Source organism: Poecilia formosa, unplaced genomic scaffold (genome assembly GCF_000485575.1).
Source record: "Poecilia formosa unplaced genomic scaffold, Poecilia_formosa-5.1.2 Scaffold21, whole genome shotgun sequence".
Lineage (NCBI taxonomy): Eukaryota > Metazoa > Chordata > Actinopteri > Cyprinodontiformes > Poeciliidae > Poecilia > Poecilia formosa.
The window spans coordinates 288,842-313,814 of record NW_006799960.1 but is presented as its reverse complement, the minus strand read 5'-3'; the positions used below and the strand labels follow the sequence as shown (position 1 = coordinate 313,814).

The 24,973-nt window shown below is 41.9% G+C and overlaps 1 protein-coding gene across 1 annotated transcript; it reads right to left on the bottom strand.

Annotated features, from left to right (window-relative positions):
* Positions 1 to 4,136: 4,136 nt before the first annotated feature.
* Positions 4,137 to 24,124, bottom strand: itgb8 (integrin, beta 8). The gene is made up of 15 exons (XM_007547539.2): positions 22,130 to 24,124; positions 20,567 to 20,652; positions 18,497 to 18,668; positions 18,275 to 18,381; positions 17,854 to 17,993; positions 17,133 to 17,298; positions 16,136 to 16,294; positions 15,930 to 16,025; positions 15,687 to 15,779; positions 14,771 to 14,911; positions 12,360 to 12,780; positions 12,025 to 12,247; positions 11,788 to 11,891; positions 7,309 to 7,472; positions 4,137 to 5,737 (listed from the first exon to the last, which is right to left on the bottom strand). The coding sequence occupies exons 1-15, from the start codon at positions 22,215 to 22,217 to the stop codon at positions 5,609 to 5,611; spliced, it is 2,289 nt and encodes a 762-aa protein (XP_007547601.1). The 5' UTR covers positions 22,218 to 24,124; the 3' UTR covers positions 4,137 to 5,608.
* Positions 24,125 to 24,973: the final 849 nt, after the last annotated feature.

The following is a 24,973-nucleotide window of genomic DNA, read 5'->3' as shown; positions in this document are numbered from 1 at the left end:
ACTTAAAAAAAACACAAAAAAACTACAGTATCTGTCTTATTGTGCAGCACTATTATGAGTTATAGGAGATCTCCTGTAACTCGATCAAAAATAAATAGTTATTAGTGTTTTAAACTTTCAGAAAAAGTACAACAGTACAAAAAAAAAAAACTACTTGAAAAATTAGAAATTTGAGTAGGATTGAGCAAAAGCAAAAGTCTCAGGTAATCTCTTCTAGTGCATAAAGGTTACATAGATTCCACTGCTGTCCTCAGTGCCATCTGAGCCCATTCGTGTCTTAAAGCCTCAAGTTGTCCAGACGTTTTGGAAAATAGATCTTCAGCAAGAGCAGGAAAAAGTATGGCTGTGAGGCAGAGCTCACACGCTCAAGTGTCCGACGATACATCGCTATAAATAACCGTTTTTGTTTTGCGATTATACATATCTTAAATATGAATCTTGGTCATTCTTGTTCCAGTGTTGGGTGGTGAATTTGTTTCATCAGCTTTGAATGCACAAAGACGACCTCTAATGCCCAAAAGTTCACAGCTCTCCTGTCCCAGAGTGCCCATAGTTTTTCAGTAGTACAATGCAGCTTTCTAGTGCAAATTCATCCCGTAACGAGCAGGTCAACACACAGAATAACATTAATCAACCATTACATGCGACGAAAAAAGGGGTTAGTAAGAGCGAGGAGGAGTCATTGGTGGAACAGTTAATGCAGCTGAGGTCAATTGTGTTTTTTTAGAGGTCGTAGTACATGGAGTTGGCCACACGGGGGCAGACAAAGCCAGAGAGACGGTGGAGGGGGAGCGATGCCTTCTAAAACAAATATGAACTTCAAACATGTAGTGTTACATTTTCAAATCATAAATAGAAACCAGAGGCACAACACACACAGACACTCTCACACTCATCCATGTGACAGACAAGTTGCTCTGCATATCTAAGAAAAGAGGAACTTTCACAATCCCTCTTTACCCTGCGGCCCCTCTCTCTGCTGCAGAGGAAGAAGAGGTGGGCGACTTTGTTTCATCTTGATTCAAAAGATACTGGCCACTGTAGTCAAAAAGTCTCCCATGGTTTGGTTAGTTCATATCAAAGAGTCTAATCCCCATTGAGGTTTTGGAGTCAAGTTTAGCATCGTCTTGTCCTTCAAATACAGTTTTCTTGATGTCTGGAAGTGTAGGGAGCAGAAAAGAAGTTTCCAGTCCAGCTCTTCTTCTTTCTGTCTTTGACGCGTTCCTTCAGACTTCAACCTTTGTGCCCTGGTTAGAACTGCCAGTGATCATCAAGAGACATCTTGGGAACCTGTATGTGCATCTCCACGGGCTGGTCCGGCGGACGGTCCCTCCTGTAGGTCACCGTTTTCTCATTGGTTGTAGGAATATATGAGAGATCCTGGCAGATGACAGAAACGCACAGTTAGCAAAAGTGTCCCACATCCCAGCAAAAAACAAAAACAATCAGTGCTTTGTAAAGGTCAAGGTGAGCCATAAACATTTTCGTTTCGTTACGTTACAACCACAACCTTCAGTATCGTGAAATGGAAATAATAGAGTAGCGTTTTTGTATTTAGCTCCCTTTTATAGATGCACCATATACAGCCTGAGCATCAGATTGATGTCTCTACCAGCTTTAATCATCAAGATATCAAGATTGTCTTTTCATGTTCTGTTCTACAAAACTGTTCCTATTGTATTGTACTGTACTGTATTGTATTGTATTATATATAGAATACTGGTAAACAACTACCTGATAAAAATATGCAGCTGGAAAACAGAACTTGTTTTTTTTTTTTCTCACTGATTTTAAATCAGACTATAGCTTTCCTTTCCTTTTTAGGTTAAACAGGATTGCAAAAACATGCTTAGTATTTGGTAGAATAGCTTTTTAAACTGCATGGCTTGGGTCCAACACTATTTTTCTACAAACTTCTCACAAGCTGGAATGTTGCCCCATTACTCATGTCAGAAGTGGTACAGCAGAGTAAAGTTTGTAGACCGCTATGTTCACACAACACCCTTCAACAAATGTAAAGATCAGGGATTTGTGATGACAACTCTAAAAGTGACCTGAGTTTTTAATGTTTTAATGAAGTAACGCCTTCTTCTTCTATGAGTGGAGAGTCAGCCCATGTCGGTACAGGATTGGTTTAACGTTGAATCTTCACAAGCACCTTTTACACGGTGCATGTAAGTATCTGGCATCAGGTGTTGGACTGCTCTCAAAGAGTTATGCAAAATGGAGCAAATAATGAAACAACCTTTTCAACTTCCTGTTTGAAGCTTTTGCTGTCTGAGTTTCAGAGGCTTTGTCGTATGTTTTCTTAAATAACAAAAACATGAGATGTCGAATCTCTGTGTATTCAACAGCGGCCTCATTGAGGTGGACTTGAGCAACTTTCAGAACATCAGTTTTCTGTATTATGAAACACATAAGTGAGTAAATCGTAACACACCATCAGTGCTGTGAATTAAACTCCCCTTGAGAGTAATTAACATTAACAGAGCAAATTGAGGCTTCAAATACTACCAAAAACAAGTATAGGCATTAAAGGGCCAAAGCAGAGAGTTCCATTAAACTGTTTTGCAGTTTTGCTATGAGGTATAAACACGATGATTCAAATCTCCCTTGAGCCAGGCTGAGCAATTTAAGCCCACACATCCTGACAACACATCTCTTCTGCATCTCCATATTTCTTCAAACCCGTGCTCCTCAAAGGTGCTGTATGTCAGTGCAAGGTCAAAAATCCGGGNTTGCCAAATTCATTCTGTGCCAATGACACACGTTTAATCAGAGATTGCAGCAGGCTGAAATCTGAGCACCTACATTCATGCTGTGCGGTTTTCAGTCACATGTGAGTCAAATGTCACAAATTCTGGGACAATAAAATTAATTCTATGTAGTCTGGATTAAGTTGGAGAATATTCTGATCTTTCCACTACATGACAATGAAGACAAATAGATTCTCTGGCTGCACAGAAATGTAAAGTTTCTTTTTCTCATTAGCTTAGGCATGTGGAACAATGTAGTACTACTTCATAACTTGAGGTCAGACAGGGTTGTATTGCAACCCCTTCAACTCAAAGAGCAATAAAACCTGTTTAGAATTGGCAATGTTACATTACCTTTTGAAAAGAAAAAGAAAAACATATCAATTCCTGCTTTCTTTTTCGTTTTATAAAATTCTCCTGTAGGAGAATACTGTTGTGAGAATACTACTGTTGTGATGTTTTAAATAGAATTTCACTTCCAGTTTTGGACTTAAAAATAAAGAACAACATGACATTTTAGAAATAAGAGGAAGGATGCATTTTTCTTAATGGGATGTTGCTATTCACAGAAAATTATGTAAAACATAAGTGCACAGTTTTTAACCGTAATCACACACACACATGCACACACACACCTACACACACATCTAAAAATATTACTGGTACTTTTAGTAGCATTCTGTTGTGGACATTCGATGCAATTATTTCACAAAAAAAGCAAAGAACTGCTGCAAAAATCAAAATTTTCAAAATGTTTTCAGTAATTTTTAAGAATCAGTTGAGGCACAGCTTGCAAACTAAACTAGATGGAGCATGTCGATATTGCATAGAAATAGTCGTACAACGGCACCATGAGGAACCCCACATGCCAAATTTTTGTTCAGAGTTATAAAAGACAAACTCATCGAAAAGCAGCAGAAATTCTCTCCCAAGTTTCTCTATGTGATCAATTGTGTAAAATGCAGAGTTGACATCCTCTAATAGTTTCTGATACATCAGTGTTCAGATGCCATTCAGAGTCTGGATGGTAAGATATATTGTTCTCCGTAATTTGAATTACGGTTACCTTGCAGATCTAGAAAAAAAAAATTAATAGGCCACAGTTTTGTTACAGGTCTTTTGCTTCATAAAGACTATAATATGATTCCAGATGTGTCCTGCACCTTTCACAAAGAATTTGAACAAGTTAATTCAACAGACATGTTTTATTTTGAAAAACAAAAACAAAAACAAATAGAATTACTAATTTTTGCAAAAAAAAAAAAATTTGCAGTAATCAAACACCTATTATAACCGAAACTTCATTGGATTCAGATGCTAAAATTAAAATCAAAAGATGGTCATTATTATTATTTTTTTCACATTCAGATAGATATTTGACATGGTAAAGACTTACTTATATAAGGCTACGCTGTTTCATACACATACACTCAAGTAATGACTAAACAAAATCTTGCACATTTTATTGTGATAAAAACAGTCACACGCAATAACTTACAACAAATCTACCAAGAAAAAGTGCTGTTTTCATGTAAAAACTCAGTACCATATTAGATGAGATGATTAATAATGCTACTTATTGCTGAAACCTTCCGCAGTTCACTTAAAAAAAACACAAAAAAACTACAGTATCTGTCTTATTGTGCAGCACTATTATGAGTTATAGGAGATCTCCTGTAACTCGATCAAAAATAAATAGTTATTAGTGTTTTAAACTTTCAGAAAAAGTACAACAGTACAAAAAAAAAAAACTACTTGAAAAATTAGAAATTTGAGTAGGATTGAGCAAAAGCAAAAGTCTCAGGTAATCTCTTCTAGTGCATAAAGGTTACATAGATTCCACTGCTGTCCTCAGTGCCATCTGAGCCCATTCGTGTCTTAAAGCCTCAAGTTGTCCAGACGTTTTGGAAAATAGATCTTCAGCAAGAGCAGGAAAAAGTATGGCTGTGAGGCAGAGCTCACACGCTCAAGTGTCCGACGATACATCGCTATAAATAACCGTTTTTGTTTTGCGATTATACATATCTTAAATATGAATCTTGGTCATTCTTGTTCCAGTGTTGGGTGGTGAATTTGTTTCATCAGCTTTGAATGCACAAAGACGACCTCTAATGCCCAAAAGTTCACAGCTCTCCTGTCCCAGAGTGCCCATAGTTTTTCAGTAGTACAATGCAGCTTTCTAGTGCAAATTCATCCCGTAACGAGCAGGTCAACACACAGAATAACATTAATCAACCATTACATGCGACGAAAAAAGGGGTTAGTAAGAGCGAGGAGGAGTCATTGGTGGAACAGTTAATGCAGCTGAGGTCAATTGTGTTTTTTTAGAGGTCGTAGTACATGGAGTTGGCCACACGGGGGCAGACAAAGCCAGAGAGACGGTGGAGGGGGAGCGATGCCTTCTAAAACAAATATGAACTTCAAACATGTAGTGTTACATTTTCAAATCATAAATAGAAACCAGAGGCACAACACACACAGACACTCTCACACTCATCCATGTGACAGACAAGTTGCTCTGCATATCTAAGAAAAGAGGAACCTTCACAATCCCTCTTTACCCTGCGGCCCCTCTCTCTGCTGCAGAGGAAGAAGAGGTGGGCGACTTTGTTTCATCTTGATTCAAAAGATACTGGCCTCTGTAGTCAAAAAGTCTCCCATGGTTTGGTTAGTTCATATCAAAGAGTCTAATCCCCATTGAGGTTTTGGAGTCAAGTTTAGCATCGTCTTGTCCTTCAAATACAGTTTTCTTGATGTCTGGGAGTGTAGGGAGCAGAAAAGAAGTTTCCAGTCCAGCTCTTCTTCTTTCTGTCTTTGACGCGTTCCTTCAGACTTCAACCTTTGTGCCCTGGTTAGAACTGCCAGTGATCATCAAGAGACATCTTGGGAACCTGTATGTGCATCTCCACGGGCTGGTCCGGCGGACGGTCCCTCCTGTAGGTCACCGTTTTCTCATTGGTTGTAGGAATATATGAGAGATCCTGGCAGATGACAGAAACGCACAGTTAGCAAAAGTGTCCCACATCCCAGCAAAAAACAAAAACAATCAGTGCTTTGTAAAGGTCAAGGTGAGCCATAAACATTTTCGTTTCGTTACGTTACAACCACAACCTTCAGTATCGTGAAATGGAAATAATAGAGTAGCGTTTTTGTATTTAGCTCCCTTTTATAGATGCACCATATACAGCCTGAGCATCAGATTGATGTCTCTACCAGCTTTAATCATCAAGATATCAAGATTGTCTTTTCATGTTCTGTTCTACAAAACTGTTCCTATTGTATTGTACTGTACTGTATTGTATTGTATTATATATAGAATACTGGTAAACAACTACCTGATAAAAATATGCAGCTGGAAAACAGAACTTGTTTTTTTTTTTTCTCACTGATTTTAAATCAGACTATAGCTTTCCTTTCTTTTTTTAGGTCAAATAGGATTGCAAAAACATGCTTAGTATTTGGTAGAATAGCTTTTTAAACTGCATGGCTTGGGTCCAACACTATTTTTCTACAAACTTCTCACAAGCTGGAATGTTGCCCCATTACTCATGTCAGAAGTGGTACAGCAGAGTCAAGTTTGTAGACCGCTATGTTCACACAACACCCTTCAACAAATGTAAAGATCAGGGATTTGTGATGACAACTCTAAAAGTGATCTGAGTTTTTAATGTTTTAATGAAGTAACGCCTTCTTCTTCCATGAGTGGAGAGTCAGCCCATGTCGGTACAGGATTGGTTTAACGTTGAATCTTCACAAGCACCTTTTACATGTAAGTATCTGGCATCAGGTGTTGGACTGCTCTCAAAGAGTTATGCAAAATGGAGCAAATAATGAAACAACCTTTTCAACTTCCTGTTTGAAGCTTTGGCTGTCTGAGTTTCAGAGGCTTTGTCATATGTTTTCTTAAATAACAAAAACATGAGATGTCGAATCTCTGTGTATTCAACAGCGGCCTCATTGAGGTGGACTTGAGCAACTTTCAGAACATCAGTTTTCTGTATTATGAAACACATAAGTGAGTAAATTGTAACACACCATCAGTGCTGTGAATTAAACTCCCCTTGAGAGTAATTAACATTAACAGAGCAAACTGAGGCTTCAAATACTACCAAAAACAAGTATAGGCATTAAAGGGCCAAAGCAGAGAGTTCCATTAAACTGTTTTGCAGTTTTGCTATGAGGTATAAACACGATGATTCAAATCTCCCTTGAGCCAGGCTGAGCAATTTAAGCCCACACATCCTGACAACACATCTCTTCTGCATCTCCATATTTCTTCAAACCCGTGCTCCTCAAAGGTGCTGTATGTCAGTGCAAGGTCAAAAATCCGGGGAACTTTAGATGCTGAGCAGGGAGTTGGGAGGAAATGTTAAAAACAGCTGTACCCCACAGAGCAGACTCAAATTTCTCCGTCTTCAGTGGAGGAAAAACTCGTTAACATACATTTTCTCTGGATTGAAGGTCTCCCTTACGCCTCTCGGGGCTCAAGGGACGTAGGGCTTCCCCTCAATTAAAATCCTGCAGAAATGAGAGATGATAGTTGAGGACTAACCTTTCCAGTGCAGTGGTAGCCTAAATCCGCACCAGCGCCCCCTCGTGGCATGACTTTCTTCTGCAGCAGCAATCGTGACACGGCCACCACCACGAGCCCACACAGCACCGTCAGGGCGCACACACACAGGAAAGTTCCAACCAGCCGCCCACTGCTGACTCGTTCTGTGGAGGGACACAACCAGCACATTAGCATTCAAATGGCTTCGCTGTAAAGATCTAGCACTAGCAAAAAAGATGGAAATGAAATGCATTCCTCTGTAGACTATAAATGCATACTATATGCATTTACAATTTCTGGAAATGAATCTCAGTAAGTTTGAGCTTTTAGTAATGTGCTATTTGTCTATGATTACTTGATGAACTTTAACACCAAGAATAGTGTGCACATGTTTGAATTACTGCTGGGTTTTTTCACTGATCCAAACAGGATTAGATTAACACTAATACTTGGTTAAATGTCTCTTTCCAAGTTGCAGGGAAAACAAACACTTTTTGTACCCACCAACAAGTTTCTGAAAACATTCTGGACTAATTCTGGATATTTGTATCCAGAATATTCCAGTTTATAATAGTTTTGAGCCTTAGTGATTTCTGCGTTGTTGCCAAACATCCGGTCAACTTTAACACGGTGTTCAACTAGAAAACGACCCCAAATACACATCAAAACTAGTTTTTGAATAGAGAAAGCAAAATGCAACTGTGGAATAGTTCAGATCTAACAGACATTGAAACTATTGACAGTATTTAAACTTCAAACAGTGTTGTGCTTTGTGGCTTTCTTAAATAACTTGCTTGATTCAGAATACCTATAAGGTTAGAAATTCCTCTGAGAAATTTTTCTCAGAAGTATATCTGAGAAAAGCCATACTTGAAAATAGCTTCAGTTCTTCAACGCTTTACATCCTCTTTGCTCCATAACAACTACAAGTGACAAGTCCAAGAGTGATTTCGTGCTTAAATATCAACTTCAAGAGCTTCTATTTTGCCATCTGAAATTTTCCTCTTCCTCTTTGCTGCTTTAAAAAGTTCATGCCTTTTATCCCAAAGAAGACACTATTTCTGAACCACTTTCTGTTCCAATTAAAGCCTTTTAAATGCTTGGCTCAGCAGACCCAAAGTGTGATCTACCACCACCGTACTTGACAGCTGGTTCAGTGTTCTCAGCTGTGAAAGTCTTACAAATAAGGAAAACAAAAAAGTCTTGTATTCCACCGTTTCTGATTATCTAGAGCAGGAGGTAAAACTGAGTCTGTTAAGCAAAAGCATTATTTTCATAAGAGAGTGTGAAAAAGTATCAGAAGTACATGCATCATACTGATCTGATCCTGATAAGGTGCAACGTAAATATTACAGAGCACATTTATTCATATATATCTGCATCTGGATCATGCATTTCATGAAGACAAATGAATAATTAGTGTTTAAATTAGTATGTTTCTGTGAGCTTTCAAATAAATGAAAAACATCAACTGAAATAAATCCTAAAGTGATATACTTCAGACACTCAAATACAACTAAAACCACACACACACACACACACACACACACACACACACACACACACACACAGAGTGCTCAGTCAGAGGCAGCTGTGCCAGTGGTGCTTTGCTGAACATTTAGCTGGTTGTGTGTCTGCTGGGGAGCATGTGCGGATGACGAGCTGATCGCTCCAAACAAAGAGTCCAAAGAGCGCGCTGACATTTTGTAACTGTGTTTCCATAGAGACCTGGCTCCTGCTGCACCCGGGGAGCAGTGGGTGTGAACGGGAAGAAAGTGTCCCGTCGGGCTGGGAAAAAGGGGGGGAGACGCACAATGAACAGTCCTGTTCCAAAAATTTGGAAGGCGGGGATGAACTGTAACACTTGGATGTGCAACATCATGTGCACGCAGATTAGGTGTGTGTTTGTGCATGAGAAACTAACAAAGTGAGCTGGAATCTAAAAAGAAAATGTAAAATACAGCTGTAGCACTGACAGCCGGCCTGCTGACTCCAATCCACCAGGGTGTACTGGAGCAGCCGTGGTAGCAACGGAAGTGACCTCGCAGGAAAGCATGTGTGTGTGTGTGTGTGTGTGTGTTTACATTGTTCTGGTCTTTTGCTAATGTGAAGCTGAGCCTGACCGGAGTGCGAGTTGATCTGAAACTGATACTGACAGCTGTCATTACCGAGCAAATTCAAATCTCAGACATGTTAAAGATTCAGACCAAGCACAAGCCTGAAGTCAATTTGAAAATCTTGGTATATAAAAATGCTGCTAGTAACTTAGAAAAAGATAACAGCTGTGAAAAAAACTAAATAAACAACAGATTTCACTAGCTGGAAATACTGAAGATAGTGGTAATAGCTCCTCTTTAGCAGATGAAGCTTAAATTAGCATTCATTCATTTTAAAATTGCACTGCCTCATGTTATATGAGGTACTAAATAAAGATTGTTGGGATACATTAAAGTGTCCCAAAGAGTTATTTTAACGATCCCTTAAAGCTGATGTCTTTAAAGCAAGAATGATTAAATCTTAATGAAATGATAAATCATACCAATGGAAATTAATGTAATCCAGAGTTGCAAATGGTAATTTACAGTTGAATTAGACTGAGAATATCTCAAATTGTCCAGGTCACGCTGCACTAGAGCAAGCCCCAAATTATCACTCTTCCACCACCATGCTTGGCAGATGTCACACATTTGTGCTGAGATAATGCGATGCATTTAGGCTAAACTTAGCACACCGTGTTGGGGCCAAACGTCTCTCTAATTTGGTGTCGTCCATCTAAAGAACTGGTGCAGAAGCAAATGGAAACCCTAAACTGTGTGGCTGGTTGTTTTCTTCTGTAAAACCACTCAAACATCTGTACAGTTTTGGATTTCACGTCCAATCTGTAGCAGGGAGACTCCGACACGTGGCTCTTTTGTAACGTCTATTTGCGTTCCGCTGTTCGATCTCTGGATGAACTCGCGTGGATATCCACCTCTGGAAAGACTGGCAGCTGCCTTGAATGTTTTTCACTTGGGAGAGATATTTTTCATTGTAGAATGACAGACTCTACATTATTTTCCAAATTGCGTTAAAATCCTTCCGAGTGTGAAGGGCAGCCAGAGTTGCTCCAGTAAGACTGCGCCTAGATTGCCTCTACGATTGCGCTGCACGTGGTGGGAGGATGTCGGAGTGACTCTGTGACGTTAGATTTGATTTGTTTTCTTCGTAAACTTTTGTTCGGAAATTTTTCTGTCCCGAGGCATTGTGTTTTTTTTTTTTTGTTGTTTTTTTTTTAACGGCTATTCCCTCCGGATTTGGCTCATGTTGCTACAATAATTTTTGCTTTGTTTTTTTTTTTTTTTTATCTTAGGGAAAGTTGGTATAATGAATAACCGTAGCAACCAGGTATTGTTTTCACAACTGGGAGCAGCTGATTAGCATCTCAAAAGCTCAAGTAATACGACCCCAATACCAGATAAGTTGAAAATGATACATCATGGATGCAGAGCAGTACCGAAGAGCAGAAATAAGGTGGAAGTTCAAGTGATCTCTTCCATGGCTCAGTGTGCTACCCACTGAGCCACCTAGTGCCCAAGTTACAACATTTAACTTCCCTTTGGGATAAATAAAGTATTTTTGAATTTAAATTAAGTCAGTTAATTTAAAGTATTTGATCAGAAGCATACGGTTGTCCTTTTTATTTCCATAATGACGACATTATTTTTGTGATCCAGGCTTCTTGTTTACTTCAGATCTTTAATACAACACCTACAAAAACATTACATATTACTTATTGAGTCCGCAGCTGAACTCTTTCTTCTGCGTCCAAATAAACAATGATTGATTTTGGCTTTCGAAAGTTGATACAAAGAATTATACTAACCCTAACCCTACTTCCAACATGATAGCGAATTTTGTGACTATCTTTCAGAAACTCTAGATGCACTGACGTATATAATCTGTTGTTGTTTCTAATATCAGGAGGAAGGTCAGTTAGATAGGAAATCTTTTGAAATGTGTGCACACAAAACAATGCTGCTCTATCCAGGTCAAACTCAGAACACCGTCCCACTGAGCTGTGTGTTCAGAAAAGCCAATAAGCACAGCATGTGAGGTGAACACTAAATAGCTTTAAGTCCATGAAGTCCTCGGAGTTTTAGGATTGTTCTGACACTGTAACTTGAAACTGCAGCTTTTTAGCTTTAAAAAAACAAAACATGTCCCAATGTGTACAGAGTAACAACTACCCGATTTACGGTTATCTGAGTTTTGTCATAGCTTTGCAACATAATTATTGTGTGGCACTGGCTTCTTCTTTTAGCTCATCTTAGGTTATTGTAGCTATTTATAGAAATAAGAGGGGAAATTATAAGCTGTCTTTCCTGTGCTGAGCTGCACCTCTAAGAGAGGCGACGGGTACTGATCTCAACAATATGTTAATTTCTGTTAGCATGCAGGAATTAAACATTTCTCCACAATCCAAGTGTCTACTTGTTGTACCTGAAGAATCTGTTTTGGAGCCGATATGAAGAGCGCAGGTGGTGTTGCATAGCTCCGCCTCTTTTTGGGAGAGACCTCGAGAATGATGGCAGTCCACACTCTTACTAAGAGGAAGAGAAAAAAAAACTTTGAAAACAGACAAAACAAATTACCAAGTCGATGGTAAAACAGTTGGAAAAAAATGCTGCAGGAGTTTATTTTGTCCATTTAGGATATAAGTAGTAATTGACTAAGTACCAGGAGGATTTTGGGTTGACTTGGCAGGTAGGACATCTCTCACAGAAGTCTCCAGATCGTTTGGGATCGGTACACACACACTTGCCACACACACACTTTCCACAGCCGCTGCAAAGCAAGCCGTCTGCGGATTGACAGCTGGTTTCGGAGGTGGGACAGCTGCAACTGTCGCCTGTCCAGCCGACCTCGCACACACACTCACCTGACACACACACGCCTCGGCCTGAAATTGAAAAGAGTCTCAATAAGAACTCGGGGGCATTAAAGGAGCAGTGCCTCATCTTGAAGTATTTGTGATTCAACTGGAAATGACGTGGAATGTTTTTCAACCTTACCTCCACACAGCTGTCCCTTCTCATACGGGCAGGAGAAGTCGTCCATTTCACAGTATTTCCCGTACACCACCCCAAGCCTGCTCTGCTCACACACACATTTTCCGCACTCGCACACTCCCCGGCCGCTGCAGTTCACATTTGACCCGTCTGCTTTGCAACTTCTATTTGGCTCTGAGCTCGAGTCTTTCATGTGTCCGTGATCCGGCCTCTGCTCCTGACTGACACCGTGGTGGCTTCCCCTGCAGGGTGACAGGTCGTTGCCACCGCAACGGCCTGTTGGTCCACATTTGCACTGACATTTAGAGCGGATGCTGATGACAGTGGACTCATTGTAGCCCACCGGATGCACCAACATTCTCACATCTTCATCTTCACCATCATCAGGACAGGAGCGTTGGCCAACGGTGATATTAAAGTAGACCTGCAAGGAAAGAGTAACATCCATCAGTTTACTATTTGCTGGCTCGACACCTTCTGAATGAAATTTAAGCGTCTGATTGCTCACTAATGGAATTGAGTTATGTATGTTATTCAATGTTCTAAAAGGCAGAAGCAATATAAAGTGCGGGAGTACTTTAAGAGAGGCATCATAAACGAAGGTCTGGGCGCCCTGTGAGCTCACTTACAAACCGCAGAGCAGGTGAAGAAGATTGATCTGGGGGCTGCCGATGACTCAGAGGATACATGAAAAATGACTAAGGGTTTCTAAAGGTTGAAAGCTCACACAAATCAAATCTACAGACAAGAATGAGAAGAACAGCATGTGCAATAAATGAACTAAATTGCGAATGCTGCTTCTGCACCTAATTTTAGCATGTCTGAAAAGCAGGTGCAAACTGGCACACAGCTTGCACCTTGCTCAATGTGGCAAGAGAGAGGCATAAATGCAACAACGGGGGGCTTTACTTGTCAGTTATTTGGAACATTAAAAGAAGAGTCAATTAAAATAATAAAACATAGATTAAAATATCCTCTAGGAAAGCAGAAATTGCAGAATTGTGGGAATACCAATACATTTTTTAATGGCAGCGCGCTGTTTTATGTCTTGATGCTCTGAAGGAGCAGAAAAGCTGATGAAGATTATGTTTTATAAGCTGCACGTTACACAAATAGTGTGGGCAAAATATGTCTGCATGGGGCAGATTAAGGGTGCTGGACCTTCTTTAGGCAACACATCAGCGCTAATGCATCCACCGCTGTGCAGTCCACACTAGACACAACACAAGTGATAAAACACTGTGACACGTTGTGCTGTGACATGATGTGACTCAATATTCTGTAGGTGTAATACAACACAATTCTGGGCAACATAACAAAATACAATACATAGCAATGCATTTTGGGACTTCTAACTCTAATATCCTTGTGGATAAAGTTGTGTTGTTGAATGATTTACCGGATAAACATCTTAGCACTCCGATTGTGAACACGCTTGAATGCTGCCTGCTGATGCATATTTGAAGCAATTCAGTTTCACTGTAGGCCTGGAATAATTATGTAACGAAAGGGAAATTCTCAAACTCTTTTTTTTTTTTTTTTTTTTTTTTTTTACAGCACAGAATCGGGCATAATGCTCGGTTAACAAAGTAAGCTACAATAAAAGCTGATTCAGGACAGCACAAAACCTTCCCTTGTTGATTTCGGCTGAAGATAATCCCTGAATACAGGATGTTTAGCACAGTGTACAAACAACGCTTCACTGACTGGAAGTCTTTAATAAAAACCCAACTACAGTAACAGTAAAACTCAGAATAATTATACTGCTGTTGACTATACATAAAGATTTGAATCTACAGTCAATCTCTCTTGATTTTTATCACCCTTCTGGTAAATTTCGGTACTTTCCATAATACAGTGTAATCCACCCAAGGATGAAAACGCTGGGCATTAATTTGTGCACAAAGGAGTAATTATGAGGCAGTGAGTAAGCACCTCAGTGTTGGGCGGAGAACACCAAATCTTTTGGTGGGAACAAATCTTAGGGAGCAAGTAGAAGAACAGAAGATTTCTCAGAGGATATACAAATTATTATTTTTTTTTTCTGACAGTACCATTCAAAACTACTACAGCAAAAAGCTCTGTTAAGAGTACAGAAAGGAGCTTTCTGAGCAGGTGTTGGACCCGGTATCCAGAGGAGTCTGTTTCTAAATATAAATGCTCTACCTGCCGGCATTAATCCTCTCATATCGAGCATGGTATAAGGGTTATCATAAGAAAAGGTCATGGAATCACATGGGAATGTTTCCCTGTTAAATAGAGGTTATAATCCGCTCAACTCGGATTATTTACCAAATCTCTTCTGTCGCGTAAAGCTCTCAGTGATATGTTTGTATGTGCTGCTCTGGATGCCTCCTTTTAGATATTTTTCCTTCAAGTATGTGATAATGGCTCATTTGTTTTTGTGTGTTTACCGTCTGGCCTGGCTGCACCCCTGAGCAGCTCTGGTCCTTGGCAGTGGATCCGCGGGGACAAATAGGAGAAACAGACACCCAGTACCTGCTGACTGCCTTGTCCTCCACTGACACTGACACCGCCACCTCGGACAACAGTTTCTGCGGAGAGCAAAAAAACAGATGAACCGGCAGCATTAGGTTAAGGTCCGAAGGTCGATCATCCAAGTTAATTTGATGATTTAAATCAAGGTTAAGCTGTGAAAGCTTCCTTATTTCTATTTTTTTTTTCTTCCTTGCTTTCCGTCTCATTGAAAGACTTCTGAGGACGAGGAGGTGGGGCTAAAAATAGCATCTTTGTGTCTGTCCGGGATTAGGACACATGGTTTCCGTAGGGATCTGATAGCTTTTATAATGGAAGCTTCTGTTCAGGCATCGCTGCTTGTGTGCATGTGTGTGTGCGTGTGTGTGTGTGCATGTGCGTGTGTGCCTGAATGCATCACACAAAACCCAGATCTGTGGATTCGGCAGATTCTCGGAGCAAACAATGGCCTGCTTTGCCGCTGGCGAGCTTATAGCCCAGAGGCTACTGTCATTTGAACCTCCTAGTCTCACATACACAGACTCACGCACACACAGACACACATGCGCGCACACACACACACGCGCACAAGGTCAAGGATTTTTTAACCTCTTCTTCTTATGTCTTTTTATTTTTTATTTTATTTTCTGTTTCATCTGCCGAGACAAAACCACAAACTTCTCCCTTTGTCAAATTTCCCACGTTCTGAAATATGAGTCGATGAAAACAAAACAGACATCACAAAAGCATTTCTAATGTGAAGCTCTTACGCTTCTCTACGGCACTCGCACCTTCCTTTGATGAATGAAAGAAGACGGGGATTTTTAAAGAGAAACCACAGGCGGATGATTTTACCTTGTACGCATCTACCACCAGATCTATGAGGTTCGGCGCCTGAAAGAGGCCCAACTTTCCCAGGATTGATCCAGGCAGTAGCTTCACCAACTCCTAAAGAAGGAAACATAGCTGGAAGTAATTTCTTATCCGAATCTTATAGTCCGAATCAGAAAAGGTGCTTCATTATGCATACATGCAATTTTTTTCTTAAGTTTCTGTGTCAAAACAAAAACAAGTAAATGGTGTAGTCTCATTAATTACCTCATACCACTGGTACTGCATCTTCTCCACAGCGAAGATGGAGTAGATATGGTTTTCAAGCAGCTTCTCAGACAGCAGACCTAAACTGGGATGGTCCTGTGAAGGAGATGTTTGCAGGAAGGAGTTTACCCACGATCCTGGTGAAGCGACGAGTAACCGCAGATTTACAGATTAACAGATTTATTTTTAAAAAATGACGTTCCCACCATCTTTGTGCTTCCAGTGTAAACGTTGCTGTCCAGGTGACACCGGCCGTCATGCGGCGTTACGATCCCAGCCAGCCTGCTGTCCAGGGCGAGGTGAGACGGCTGGTCTGTCATCAGGAGCAAGAGGCGCTTTGCCTCTGGCCGCCAACCAACAGCACGCTGCCAAAGAACAAGAAACAGAGGTCATATTTAGTCACATCGCCAGAATTAAAGAACTCTTTGGAGGAAATCTCTGCATTGGACGTGAGATAACTTCATATACATGACTGAATCTGGGCAAAGACACACTGCACCCCAACTTTTTTATTTATTTATTTATTTTTTTGGAAACGTGATTGCTTTATGACAAATATCACCACATCAGCTCTGTTTCTGGAAAGCTGTTTCAGAAATTCCCCCCATTGTTAAAAACTCTTAAATCACTCCTTATCGATACAGTCACAGAAACTGATGTGGAAAACTCTGCGGGCTTCTTATTTTAAGGATTTACAAGTGCGGTTGAGGGAAAAAAATGCATATTGAGGCAGTTTATTCATCTGAACTGCATTAGTTTCCTCGATGATAGGGCCTCGCTGCAATGCCAAATTTAAGCAAAAGCAGCAGAAATCCCCCCCCCATTATCAGTCAGAGTGGCTCCTTCTTCATGTCTGTGAATCATCAGAGACAGTGTGAGAAAATGGGACCATGTGTGCACGTTTGTGTATTTGGCGAAACTCACTGAGTTTATAGTATGCATGATGTAATGGAGAGTCTATTTCTGAACGTGACCACCGCCGGGGTGACTGAAATCTTGCCTCCTGCTCCCCCACTCCATTCACACGATGTGACTCAAAGCCCCCCTGCAGTCGTTTTGTGAGCCTCGGTGACTGTGTGCAGTGGTGTCGCTACTTAAACGGGATTCCTGCAGCAACACGCAGCGCTGAGTCAGAATGCCTCCAATTGTTCCAGCACAAATGCCACTCTCAGGGTCAGACGGCTGGCTCGGCGCGTTACTCACCTGGCAGACAGCGGCCTGCAGCATGGCGTCCAGTCCTCCCTCGGGCGTGTCCACGTTCGCGGAGATGCGCTGGCGCTTCATCACTCGCGTGAACTCGCTGATGTTGCCGGTCATGCTGAGGACGTGGTGGAAACCGTGGGCCGGGCGACAGCGGATCTGGTATTCACTGGTGAAAAAAAAACAACAAAAAATAAAACTCAATGAGATAAGTTTTTATTTACAGCTTTTAGGAATATAGCGTCCATCAATAAAATCGAATCAGGTAATTACAACAGGGACGTTGGATCTAACGTGTCCAATGTTTGGAGGTGTCTTTTCGAGTAAAGTGCCTTGACGTGACATTTTTAATTTGACATTTACTTGAGAACATAATAAAATATTTGATTTATTTGAACTCAATCGAAGAATTGAGTTCATTAGGAGATTTTGGCCTCTTTCACAAACTCTTTATGCTTTTCCCACTGAACAAATGTACTCAAATTAAGGTGTGCGTTTTCAAAATATTCCAGAGAGAGATTATGCTACTGCAATAAAAATAATAATAATAATAATAATTAGCAATATTTTGAGCACCTCAAGATTTGGAGGGAATTTTAATAACTGAATTCCTTGCATATGACTCTCCTTGTATCATGAAAATATGGTTGCTATGTGGGATAATGAGGTACATTTTGAAGTCAGACATTTCTAGATAAGACGAATGACACATTCTCCTCTGTACCTGCAGGGGTTGTCGATCTTGGAGGGATGGACACTAATGAAAGGGGAGACAGGTTTGTCCACAAATGAGCCAAAACCTAGCCAAAGGTCTGAGGTGTGTTGCGTCATCCGTAGGGACAGTGCGACGCCCACCGTCTTGAGCTGCAGAACAGAAAAGACAAAGGAAACGAGCGTAAGCGAATAAGGAAGGAGATATTGAATCAAAAAGAACAACAGAGACAAATGAAGTAGATAAAGAGGAAGGAAAAGCCTGAACAAGAAATAGAACAATAATTTGTATTTCCCTAGTTCCTCTTTCTTTCTTTTTTTTTTTTTAGGGAATTTGTGTAAACTCAGTTCTGAAATCAAAATTTTTGGTGATGAATCACTTTTTCCCCCCACACAAGAGCAGCGATAAAATGACTGACAGTCCACAAGCCTACATGATCAAGGTTTTCCTGCATGGAGGCCGACACATCCACCAGGTAGTAGAGATCCACAGGATAGCGCTCCAGTTGTTTCACGGCTACGACAAAACTGGCCTCTGAACCTGGACACACACACACACACACACACAGAGACGCGCAACAAGAAACAGTGAGAAAACCGTGAAGTCACTTCGGTTTAAATGAGACACAAAATGCCGAGTTCCACAGCTCGTGTACCTGGCCGGAGGGTGATGCTGATTTCCCGTGGGGACACTTGTGTGCTATTCAGCGTGGCGTCGACCTCCACTTTGACGTCCGACCGCTCCATGAACTCAGGCCTGCAACCTCTCCTGCGAAGGTTGTCCGGCAGATCGCAGCGATGGCTCTGCTCAGTCCCGTGCAGGTAGTCCTAGGGGCCAAATGTGTGCAAAGATTAAAAAAAAAGTTTCTGTCTTCATCCATTATGAGTATTCAGTGTGTAAATATTACATTTGTTGAGGGAGAACAAGCTAAGACAAATAGCAAAGAATGCTTGGGTATCTCCTTTAATGATTTGCTGAGGAAATTTATGCTTGGGTTTCCCTCGTGGATCTAACATAATCCATGACAATGGATTCATACAAAGATGGAAGAAGTAACAGAACCACATCCGGTATTAGTGGGGCGAATCTGACTAAGCAGGAGTAAAAGCTGTCATAGTGAGGTGGAAAAGTTTTCATTTTCTTTGTCAGTCTTTCCTCAGTTTCACTCCTCGTCCATTCACAGCAGCAGTGTCACTTGAACACACCGTTAACAGGATGTGGTTTCACTTTACCTCTGGTGTTCGCAAGGTGCGTTGGTGATGGCAAACTGAAACCACTTTTACTACCATTTACCTTAGTTTCATTTTCTATTTTGAGCCGTTTTATTCTGTTTGTATTGATCTGAGACAGAGGGGACCAGACATGAAAACCACAGAACACGTATTATTTAAGCCCTTCAATTGCTCCTCTTGAAGTACTGCCAGCTAATATGTAATCTCTCCTGTCTCCAGAAAGATAAAACAATTATTTAAGCTTTTGAAAACAATAAAAAATAAGGTGAGAGAACACCTAAACTTGTCAGCTGTCTTGACCGCACAGCCCAACAGCGTCACGACTCGTAGCTTTGGAACGGATTACTAACATTTCGTACTTTGGCTTGTTGACTGAGACATGGAAATGCAGTACAGTGGCAGCACAGTTGTAAAACCTCACTGATGTATGTGTGTGTGTGTGTGTGTTCACAGTGAGTTATTAACCTCCCATGGGTCTGATTTCAAGCGTGTGACGAGACCAACAAGATTGTGCAGGCGTGTAGTGGAGCAGCTTAATTACTGGGGGGGATTTCTACTAATGCAAGACAGAAGAATCCACCGGAGCGAAGCGTCTGACAGTCTACAGCGAGAGTTGAAACTCTTTCTAACTTCGTGACCATGAGCTGAACCTGAAAGCCAGACTGACTTCTGTTTATTTTTAGTTATCACTGACCAGCTCTTTAACGCCTAGAAGTTCCTGACGGACTTCCTGGGACTTTCCTTTCTGGGATAGGGCTGTAACTGCCTACATAAACACAAATTTGGATTTACATAAAAGCCGCTAACGCTTTGTTTTCAGTGCTTGCCTGAGCGTGGCTGTGTGAGCTTGTAGGAGGTTTTGGAGGTGATGTTTGAAGTTCCCTTGGCCCAACAACATGAATTCAGAGGAAATTTGGCATGGGAGCGCCCGAACACACACTTGTTGACATTATACTCCTGCTGTGATGTCACTGCATGTGTGTGCGTGCGTGTGTGTGTGTGTGTACGTGTGGCTGCGTGTACGTGTGTGTGCGGTAACTGGTGTGGCACTGGGAGGCTTTGGAATTTCTCAAAGCTGATCCAGGGGTGGGCTCTTTACAAGAAAGACAAGACAGGGAGACAGAAAAAGACAGATAGAGACAAACAGAGGGGGAGATGCGGCGATATGCGTGAGCACGGAGACTAAACACATGGATAGAGTGTGGCTCCGTCTCTGAGAAAATGTTCACACAGAGGCTGACGCGCTCGCACAGGTCACACAACGCAGACCGCTTTGGGGCTCAAACATACACATTATATTCTCATTTGTGAATGCCACGAAAGCTTTGGTGCGTGTCATCTGAAGGAATGCTGCTGAAAGGCCGCCACGTTCCCACTGTTTGCTTTATTTCTTTTTTTGTCTGTTACGGACAAGAGCACACACACACACACACACACACACACACACACACACACACACACACACACACACACACTTGTGCACACATTCCCACCTCCTGGAAAGACCAAGCACATTGTGGTCCACGTTGCAGGCAATCTGCGCAAGAGGTGACGCTGGACGACCAACACGCTCTGGCTCCTGCGGATAGACGGAAACAAAAAGGAGCAGGGAAGAATCTGCGATTAGCATATGAAGGAAACGTGTGAGTCAATACTCATTAGTCATGCGGCGAAATCCGTGCAGACGTTAAGGATCTCATATCCACTCGTGACGAGGGAAGAACCACTCGGCATCTCGCGTCGAACCATTCAGCACAAATTAGCAAGTGCACAGCCGTGTGGGAACAGGTGCCGGAGCTGTTGGAGTGGTTCCCACACACTCACACAGAGTAACTTTAGGCAGTGTTTTCAAGAAAACGAGAAAGAAAGGAAAGAGAAAGAAAGGAGGCATGTTGGAATAGAGAGCGATGAAAGGCACACCATTAACCCCATCATTCCTGTAGTGGGGTTAATGATTTATTAGAGTAATTTACCGGCTGAAATCCAATTTCCCGGAGCCATTTCTGTTAGTTGCAGAGCCGTAATGTGGGGCAGAGAAAGAATGTGGGTCCGAGCATCACTAGCAGACCCATTAACAGGCTCTGACCCAATTAGGCACTTTGACCGCAATTAAACCCCCTTCAATGATTTAACTATTCATCCAAAATGATGGATGGCTAAGGGAAGCAGATCAGGCTTTTCCTGGCCGATACATTTCTTTAATGTTTAATTTGGAAGTCGCTTTTCTTTTTTATTTTAACAACTGTAACGACCAAAATTTTTGGCGGACCTTTTTGTTTGCGCACCTCTAGCTGATGTGATTGTTGCAGCTGACGTTGTATTCCGTTTGTCTTTTACTGTGTCTGTTGTCTCCACTCAACACCCAGTCACTCAGTCAGGGCAGAAGCTTAGCTGCTGATTCCGAGTCTGACTCCGCAGGACGTTTCTTCCCTTTAAAAGGAGCTTCTTCCTTTCCACTGTCACCACGTGCTTGCTCAGCATAAAGGTGTCCAGTGGAGACTCGGTTGGGTTTTTACTTAAATTCAACTTGAACTTAGTTTTGTATTCCTTCTTTACACATTTTAAGGGTTCTCTGTTTAATTCTGATATTTTTTCTATTTCATATTTTTGCTGTATTTCAGTATTAAGTTTTATTTAAACTTATTTAAAATAAGTTTTATTATTTAAGCAACTGAATCTGATTGTACTGGACAATATTTAAGATCACATAGCATTGAATGTAACTGGAAGTTAACTTGACTCTGAGATTGCACTATCTATATTGGTAAGAGCTTAACTTAGGCTGAATTGGATCCCATAAAGCAACATAGAAATGAGAAATTGTGTAAAGTACCTTGTATCTGTTGACCTACAAAACTGAATGGAATTTAATTAAAATGTGTTTAATTCACATCTTTAAGAGAGGAAAAACACTCCAATAATAAAAAAAAGTTTTATCTCTCCCCTACAGAGATGACAGACTGCGTCCAGAACGGATGCTGTGCAGTGATCGTTTGAGACGCCAGCAGTAATTGCTGTGATATTATGTCATTGGGTCTTAATGAGCCTCGACTCACCGCCGCTGGAAGCTGCTGCGCAGACAACGAACGCCACGCAGCAGAGCAGGAGGACACGCAGAGGACGGCTGCGTTGCCAGGAAGTCATCCTTCACACTCCGGGACGCCCGAGACGCGAGAGCCTGAACCGCTACTGGAGGTGGAGGTGGGGGCGGACCGGGTGACACTGAGCTCCGTGCGTCCGCCGCCGCGCCAACAATAGCCGGGACTGCCAGAGCGAGCCGCGGGACATTGTCTTTCACACACACCAACCTTCTAAATCCCGGAAAGGTATTCCCAAACCCCGACTCAGACGAGCTTACGAGCGCCCTCCCCCCTCGGACCACGGGAGAAAGGTGGACTGCGGCGACAGCTGCGGCTCGGGTCCCTCCATCTATTTTCCAGGTGTGCTGTGCGCTTCTGTCTCTCGGCTGCCCGGTGGAAGTCTCAGCCCGCAGCGGGAGTGCAGGAGAGGGGAACCGGGGGACAAGAACAGCGAAGAAGCCGCTTCGTTCAGCTCAGCCGGCGCACTCCGACGTTGCTGACTGAACACATCACGCACTAAAATCCAGGAGAACGAGCGCGTTTTAACCACTGCACTGACTACCGATGTCATGGCAACGCGTTTATTCCGAGAGGGGAGGGAGCAGAGAGAGAGAGAGAGACAGAGAGAGAGAGAGAGAGAGAGAGAGGCGATAAAGTGCTTTCTACGAGGAATTGCGAAGCGGTGCATTCCAGAGTGAACCGTGGCCTTGGACTGAACGGTGTTGTTTATGCTGCTTCTTAGGGGAGCCATTTAGCAGCACTGAGAGCTCCTGTGTTGGAGGGAGAGCCTAAAGCCTGGTGGGTGGATGAATGATGGAGGATGTAGCCAGAGCTCTGGCAGCGGGGTTCACAACCTGGCGTTCCAGGCAGAAGAGGTGGGGGTCTGTGTCTATTGTGCGGGGATTCCAATGACTCTGAGTAACCTCTCCTCTTCAGCTCAGCTCCAGCCAAATACTCACTGAAACAACACAGCATTTGGAGGCAGAGCAAAACAGACGAGAGGACAATAGCTTGTCCGCCTCGTGATATTATCGTGCTCCACTCTTTTCTAAGTATGCCCAACAAAACAGGCACAGCCAGCCCTAGACATAAGCGAGCTAATCATTACCTTAGCCACCCTGTCCCAAAACCAGTTGGGGTCTTCCGAGAGCACAAGGAATGACTCAGGAGTCAGATTTACAAATGCACATTTTCCCAGAAGTGGTACAATAAGTGACTGTGCATTTATATTTAAAATGCTATACATGCAGGCAGGATGTGAAGACATTTTTATTTATTTTTTTTCTGAGTAAAACATTTGAGAGGCGTCTGGTTCCAGACCACAATCTCCACTGGAAACATACATTCACCACCAAGGGAAATTTATCCTGTTGTTGTATTTTCTTGTTTTCCCTGCAATTCTTGTTATTGTCTGAGAGTCACAACTCACCAGTTGTCTAAATAACTGGGGAAAAAAAGCACAAACCTTTAAATACCACAGAATTTGTTCATAACTTATGCAGTCTGGAAGAGTTGGGCTTTGTTTTAGACGTGGAAAGCCGTAGTGACAAATTGAAGCAACGATTTTTCAAAACTGAGGTCTTAACAAATGGCAAAGACGAGGAAAAGTTGTTCACATGTTTTGAAGTAAAACACTGTACGAATTAAAGCTGGGAAAATAAACAGGACCCAGCCTACTGACGTCAGATTCGAAGATGGAAAATGGATATTTCTCACCAACCCCAACCTCCAAATTCAACATGGCTGACAGCTGCAGTGGCGAACCCTGAATTTGCACTTATGTCAGTTTGTATCTCGTTCACGTGGCTGACAACCTGTCCAGGAAGTGCTGGAAATAGAAACGAGACCATCCCAATAATACAAGCACAAGTGTGTTTGGCCCTAAGTGTATAGATGCATTCACTATCGGCTTGTAAAATGCTATTAGCTTGTATTGTAAATATTATGTCCATTGAGTACAAATAAAGGCAAAAGCTAAAACATAAGTACTGTAAGTTGTGTCTGAAGGTGTTCACACATCAAATTTTTGATTCCATTCTATATTGGCAAATTATTGAAATATTCTATCAACTTTGAATAGTGTCTCTTTGAAGCAAGTATCAAGTGGGCTTGATCTCCTCCTGTGTTTTTTTTATTTTTTTTATTTTTTTGGCTATTTGGGATCATTTCTCTTGGGTAGAGCTACTTCATTTGCTTCACATTTACCCCTCAGCCTTTATCTACCTCGTTTGACCCCATCTGCCCCTCAGGAGTCTGGAGCAGAGCCTAATACGCCTCTCCTCTCAATTATTCATTTGTCAAATGAGGATTACTTGGACGGGGGGAGAGCTGAACACCTCCCAGTCCACGGTCCTACCAGTCACTCTCAATTATGATAATGAAGAAAACACACAGCACACTGTTTTCCCAAGTGTGTGAAAGATCCCTGTGAAATCTGCAGACCGTCTTTATCCGGATTCCAGACCAAGTTTTGTCCTCTTCTGGATGTCGGAGGGGAGTGGAGGGAGGGAGAGGGGGCTCTGGAGGGCAAAATATGGATGCTTTCTCTGCTGTGCAAACTTGATAATGGACTCTCACGTAAACAGATCCCTTACCTCTGTCAATGCTGGTCAGTATCAGCATCCTAATGACAGCCGATGTAAACCTGACACAAAACACTCCTCCACTGTAGTCACTCCTCTCCCCCTCGTCCTCATCTCTTTTCACTCTGCCCTCCACCCCTGTGTTTGTGTTAGCTGTTGGCTCGACTTTCCATCACGCTGGTCTGGTTTCATCGCTTTCCAACCACACATGCAAATACACACCCATACAAAAACATAC